General features: G+C 25.2%; 1 protein-coding gene across 1 annotated transcript; it reads right to left on the bottom strand.

Annotated features, from left to right (window-relative positions):
- Nucleotides 1-259: 259 nt before the first annotated feature.
- Nucleotides 260-5,524, bottom strand: LOC107483101 (peroxidase A2-like). The gene is made up of 4 exons (XM_016103714.3): nucleotides 5,309-5,524; nucleotides 4,003-4,194; nucleotides 1,261-1,429; nucleotides 260-678 (listed from the first exon to the last, which is right to left on the bottom strand). Exons 1-4 carry the CDS (start codon nucleotides 5,522-5,524, stop codon nucleotides 260-262), a joined length of 996 nt encoding a protein of 331 aa, XP_015959200.1.
- Between the last annotated feature and the right edge of the window lie 2,012 nt (nucleotides 5,525-7,536).

The following is a 7,536-nucleotide window of genomic DNA, read 5'->3' as shown; positions in this document are numbered from 1 at the left end:
TAAATTTTCATCTAACAACTCTCAACTATCAACTTCACGTGTAGTCAACTGGACCTGAATTTTTACCGTATTAAAATGCATGGCATGCTTCCACCCTACTTCAATTTATTTCAATAATAAAGCATATAGTATAATACTAGTAGTCTAGTACACACCACATACATAATAATACTTGAGTCATTTAAATTGAGCTACATAGATCTTATTATTATTTTGAACTCATCGATTGTTGATGCATCACCACCTTGTCGACATTATATTATGAGCCATTAACAAAGTTACAGTGCGATCGAATCTCTCCTTGATCTCCCGTTAGCACTCCAATATTACCCATTTTGATCATTGATTGTGCGAATTGTTGATTGAATGCAATTTTGCTATTGCTATAGGTATCAACAAGGGAAATGGTATCTGCCCCAGGAGTTGAATAAAGCTCCTGATCACTCTGAAGCAATCCTCTTTGAGACCTAAGATTGGAGTAATATCTGTTGTCCAATGTATTTGGAGTTGAAACATCCAAATTGGTTAGGCTATCACCATTTCCATTTTGGGGACATATTTCTTGCAATGTTTGTAAATAATCTGAGTCCAATGTTGGATCAGGATTGCCTGTGTTGTTGAAATTGTATAATCTATTAACAAATACTCTGCAGTGAGCTCTTCCAATTGTATGAGCACCTGTAATTAAGTATAATAATATTTACTTATTATAATACTTGTACTAATTAATGAATCTCAAGATCTGATCAGATACATCACTTCTCTTATTTTAAGAAATAATAATATATAGAGTTTTGTTAATAATAAATTTCCTAAAAATTAATATTGGTTAATGTGCTTAAGTAATGTAAAAACTTTTATAAAAAATAAGAATATAAAATTTTTAATATTTTTATAATGTATTTATTGAATATTAGTATTTTTAAATTCACATATATAATGTCCATTAATTTTCTATAATATAATTAGTATCTAACCTTTCTTTTCAAGTGAGATAAGAAGTGTCATATTAATTTGTAATAGTCTTTGATGTAACTACGAATAACAACTATATAAAAAATTATCTATCATATATATATATAATTATGATGTTTCAAAAAATATCGACAAATTTAAAATAATATTTTTTTAACAATATTTTTTAAAAGATATTACTAAAAAAATATGACCAGAATACAAAAAAATTAATATTATAAAATTAATTTATACTAATAAATATTTATCAAAATTAAATTCATATAATATATTGATGAATAATACCTGAGAGTGCAACTAAATCAGTAGTAGGGTCGAGACCTTGTTTTTGAAAGCTAGCTTTGAGTTGATCGAGTGTGAAGGATGGTGCCGGAATGTTTTGATTAGCAAGGATTCGGTTCGCTGTTAAGCTGTCTCTTCTTCCCAATAGAACTTTCCATTGGGGACCACCTCCCTAAATAATATTAGTTAAATTTATTTTTGTCCTTCATAATTACTAATATCAATAAAAATATATTTTCAAGAGAAAGTTTGTTTTCACAACGATTAATATTAGGGGAAAAAAAGTTCAAACAGTCTAAAATCTAAACTTGTTTTATTTCCTATTTATTTATTACAAAGTGTATTAAATAAAGATAAAAAATAAATGTTAATAATTTTTTTGTTAAAAACTTTGTTTTCCAAACCTTTTTTGTTTTCATAATTATAGCTACCTTTTTCTTTTAGACAGTCTAATGATCTATCATTGAGAATATTTTACTAAAAATAATAATTTATTTTAGTGGTAAGTATTGTTTTTATCCCTAATATTTAGGGTCGGAATCAAATTCATCATCAACGTTATTTTGGATTTAAAATCGTCCCCAACATTTTATTTGATATTAAAATCGTTCTTTTGGATGATTTTATCTTTGGGTACATCACAAGACAGAGAGAGAGAAGCAAAGGCTCTTTTTCGTTCTTCACTTCTTCTCACTCACAATCAGAGAAGAGAGAAGCAGAAACTCAGAGCAGAGACTCGGAAAGAGAGAAGAAGAGAAGAAAGTCTCGCCCTTGCTTCACCGCACCTCGCCCTCGCCTCGCCTTGCCTCACCGCACCTGGCCCTCGCCCTCGCCTCTTGTTTCTCATCGTCGTCGGGGAGGTGTGGTGGTGGTGGTGGTCGTGTTCCTCGCGTTTTCAGCATCACTGCTGCGCCTCCCTTTTCCTTCCCTCCCTATTCTCCGTTATCCAGATTCACTGTCACCACCACCACGCAGCTCCACCGTCATTGCCATCACATGTAAGTTAAGATTCAAGTTCCTAATTTCTGTTCTTATTCATCACAATCCCTAATTTTTAAATTCATCACAAACCGTGCAGTGGTTTCTGTCGAGGCTAAAGGAGGTCGTTGCCGAACTGCTCCCCTCCCTACGTTGCTACTGTTACTGCAACCACTTTCTCTAATCTTTGTTCTTGTTTTTGTTATGTTCTTGTTTTTGGATTGTTGTTGCTTTTTTCATTTTCTATTTTTTTTAATTGAATCTGTTGTTGTTGTTGATGTTGTTATTGTTATTATTAGATTTGAAGAATAATTTTTGTTCTTGTTTTTATTCTATTATTTTTGAATTGTTTCTGGATGCTGTTGTTTTTTTCATTCTTTTTGTTTTTGTTTTTAAATATGAATATGTTGTTGTTAATGATGGATTTGAGAATTTGATGTTGTTCATCACAATCTTTAATTTCTTAATTTTTGTTCTTGTTTTTGTTCATCACAATCTTGAGTTTTGTTAATTGTATTTAAGGATTTGTATTTTTAAATTTTGTTAACGGGGAAGAAGGATTGGTAGTTTGAATTTTGTTAAAAGAAGAAGAGAATGAGTAGTGAACTGATGAAAAAGGGACATTTTTGTCATTTAAAAAAAATTATTAAAAAGGACGATTTTAATATTGTTTTAAAACGATGGGAACGATTTTAAATCCAAAATAATGTTGAGAACGAATTTGATTCTGATATTAAACATTAGAGATCAAAACAATACTTATCCCTTTATTTTATTAGAACTAATAACCATAAAAAACGTTTGTTTTTCTTGTAGTGGTAGGTCATCATACGTGTAAATATGATAAAAATTATAAACATACTATCTGTACACCAAAATAAATACATGTGTAGTTTAATTTATTTTTAATGTGTATGTATATTTTAACATATATTTTATACTAATGGCTAATTTTAATAGCTGATTTTAATGTACACGTAGCATAGCTCTAAAAACTAATAACACTTATTTGTTTTTTATACAAAAATTTGTTTATTATGACTTTTTTGTTTCAAACATGCAGTGTTGATTTTTAAAACTTATTTTGTTTTAAATTAAATAATGGTTTACTTATTTAACACTTTAGAAAACATTAATTAATTTTTCTATTAATTAACTATATTAACTGAAAAATAGAAAAAATATTTTTAAAACTGAGTTAATATAAATTCTATAATCATATTAATTTATCTAAAATTAAATAATTTCTTTCTTAATTTATACAAGTAAATAATTAAATATAATTAGATATTTATTTGGAACGAACAGAAAATATTATTATTTATTATTAAATATATAAATTTTAGAGTACACGACAAATAGATCCTGACTTTTTATTTCAAAGATAAATAAGTCATTAACTAGTTAAAAATAAAAAAAAAACATCTATCACTTTTTAAAAAGCGAGACATCTAAATTCTTTTGGGAAATCGATTTGTCCTTGTATATTTTGAATAGAGAGACTTAATAATATCTGGTATTTTAAAAGAACATTGACATTTTTATATTTTTAACTAATCATAGACCTACGAGTCTTCGAATCAAAAAGTCAGGACCTATTTATTTATTTTTTTTCTAAATTTTAATATAATCCTTTTGGTGTGATGTTAATTCGTATTAAATAAAAACTATAAGTATGTGGTTTATTTAGTTTCTGTTTTTAATTATGAGCTTCTCTAGTCACAACAATAAACTAATACTACTAATGTTGGGACATTATATTCTTACAATTTCAGAAGACACTTCAGCTGCCATAGCAAGCATATCCGCACAAGAAACTGTTCCGGGACAAAAACGTTCAACATAACTCTTGATGTTGTTCATCACATCCAAACCCCTTATTGAATTGGCATTTGCAAATGCATCTTGTTCGCTATCTATTGTTGCCGTCTTGTTCAGCAAAATTGATGCATCACAACCCTGTCGAAAACATGTATATAATACATGAAATAATTAACTTTAATTTGGTACATCATTAATTTCTTTGTGTTCTCATCATTACCTAGCTATATCCATTCTATATAGTAATATTTTATCATATAATTTTAATTTTTTAGATCAAAAGTCTTATCAACTGTCAAATGATTTGATAACAATTTTTTAGTAATATTTTTAAAAATATTGTTAAAAAATAAAAATATATTACTTTAATTTTAATAATACTTTTTGAAATATTATAATCACTATAGCGGCCGTAGTATAAGTATATTAGAATTATTTTTATATATATTAAATTTTTTTACTAGTGTTTTGTTTGTCTTCTTCATACTAAAATAAAAATACTTGATTAAATTTTATGTTAAAAAACTATTTTATTTAAGTTTATTCTCACATACATAATGATAGAGATGAATAATCTTATTAATTTTGATCTAAAACTAAAATAAAAGAAAGTATGAAATCGATTCAGTAAAATAATAAGAAATAGAGACAAATAGTAGAATGAAACTTGTAATACTACCCACGTAGTCTCTTACTCAAATCTGAGTCCAACTTCCTTTAAATTAAATGATTCACAAATAAAATAACATAATTGAATAGTTTAAAATTAAAGACGAGAAAATCATTGAATCAATACTTTGTAAAGATTAATTAAATTCGAGGGACTTATTTACTTTGATTAGAAGTCGTTGATTTGCTTAATTAAGTACTCAATTTTATTGTTTGACTCAGATCTTTGACTTTTTTTTATTTGTTTTTTGATATGTTGATTTTTTTTTAAATTCTAAATATTTTAGTTATAAAAATTTTGATATTATATCATAATACTATTTATTTAAAAAAAAAATTCAGTTACATCCGAAATATAATATAACTGCGTAGTTGTGACATATGACGTATATCAATATATCAAATTAAACACAATTCATACACAAATTTAACATAATAACATATATATAATTCTGTTTACACATTTCAGTAAATATCATGTTTTAATAATTTAAATGAAAAAAAATCCGTTAGTATGACACAGAATGTCTTAAAATAATGTAGGTAGTTAAATTTAAAGTGGAGCTGTAAAGAATATAAATACTTGAACAAAGCAGTCATGGAAGTGAAGCCTGATGAGGCTGGCACCAATTCGTGGATCAGAAAAGGAAGCCTTAGCCACGACATCAAACACAATATGTTGCAAATTGGGACATGTTCGCAAGTAAAACGTGGTACTGAGCTGAGCTTTGATGGAGACTGATGCACACAACAACAATGCCACCAACACTCTAACACAAATGGAATAATTGCAACACATCTTTTTGGCTTTCTCTCAAATGTAAGCTACCAAGTTATGTTCTCTTCTCTCAAATCAAATATTACTATTTATAGACAAAGAGACGCTTTGCTTTGCTTTGCTTTGGTTTGATGTAATGTAAGATCAAATGGTACCGCATACTTTCTTTCTTTTAAAATAGTTGTTTAACTTCATTTTTTTATTAAAAAAATTTATCTTGGATTATATTATTATTATTGTTGTTACAGGCTTACAGCTTCCTTTTGAAAGACGAGTATAATATTAATTGCATTGATTAAAATTTATTTTTCTCTATATATAATTCTATCTATTTATATAATTTCTTCACTTTTTCTTTTTGTGTTGGTCCGTGTATTTTTTATTTGAAAATGTCTAGAGAGGCAACATTCAGCCAATTAATTTAAAATTAGTCAATAATTGAAAGAAAATGAACATAAAAAATATAAAACTAAAAGAATAAAAATATTTAAAATCAAATAAAAAGAAAATTAAAAATAAAATAAAATTAATTTAAAATTTAAAATTTGATATTTAAGATTAGGATTTAGAATTTATGATTTAAAATGGTGAACTTTGACCAAGGGAGTGATGGCAACCATGATGGTGAATGAATTGTAATTTGAAAAGAAGATGAAAAAGTGACAAAGGATAAAAGAAGGATTTTAAAATGATATCAATATTACTCAATTATTCTAATACTACTTAATAAAATAAATAATAATCAAATATAAAATAATTTTAAACTACATTAAATTAATTTTTAATTATCTTTCAAATATTTTTATTATTTTAGAATAGACATTGTAAAACAGTGAAACACTATTATGCTATAATTTAACTCATCGTGTACATATTTATATCCGGGTACATATTATATTGTGCTAGCTAGTAGGGTTGGCAACATCATTGCGTCTAAATTTTGAATAAATGATATATGTTGGAAGTTGGAACAAAATTAGAAACGATTGCTCAGATTCGTAGTGGACCATCCACTTGTAAATGTGAATTACTATAAGCTTTACATTTTAGATATAGAGAATGTTTGGTAACAAAATTCTCTTATTTAATATTTATTAATTATTATATAAATATTAAATAAAATAAATTTTAATTATTTTTTTTGTCAACTTAATATTATTGTTTAGATAAAAAACTCTGTGTGAAAAGAGCGAGTTATTAGTATGTGTTTTTATTACAGTTTGTAAATAAGAGTTTGTATAGAATTGATTTTACAAACTTGATTTTAATGAAAATTAAGTTTGTATTGAAGTGATTTATGTTTGTCCATCTTTATATCAAAATGGAGTATAATAAAATAAATATAGTTTGAATTACACTACTCAAAATTACTTTTAAATAAAAAATTATTAAAATAGACATCAATTTAAATAATTTTTTATATTTATTATTTTAATTTAGATATTTGAATAATCTTATTAATTTATTTTATAATAAAATTAATATATATTATTTTAAACAAAAATAACATATAAAAATTAGCAAAATAAACGTGTATAATTTTATTAATACCTATGATTAAATTTTTATTTAATTTATCTTTTTTAATAGGATCATAATCTATATTATAAAAAAATTACAATAAAAAACTATATATACCAGAATTATAATTATAAAAAAATATTAAAAATAATAAAATTAAATATTTATCTTGACAGTGATGAAAACAAATCTAAAAGTTCTTGATGATATATTTTATATAGTATATTTTTAGTTCTCTTAGTACTCTTTTTAATACTTTATAGTTTTTTACTACTATTATTATTATTTATGATTAATTTTTTGTTTAATTTACTTTACCTAATGGAATCAATAAATCATATTATAAAAAGATAATAATAAATATAATATACAAAAATCGCTATTATAAGAATGTATAATGTATAATGTCAAATACAAATTTAACAAAAAAATAAAAATAATAAATAATAGAAAAAGAGAGCTCATATAAAGAGAAATAATAAGAAGGCTAATTTTATGGTGCATATGAGTTG

The sequence above is a fragment of the Arachis duranensis genome, chromosome 4 (genome assembly GCF_000817695.3).
Source record: "Arachis duranensis cultivar V14167 chromosome 4, aradu.V14167.gnm2.J7QH, whole genome shotgun sequence".
Classification (NCBI taxonomy): Eukaryota; Viridiplantae; Streptophyta; class Magnoliopsida; order Fabales; family Fabaceae; genus Arachis; species Arachis duranensis.
Note: the sequence above shows the minus strand (reverse complement) of the source record. Positions and strands in the feature narration are given on the sequence as shown.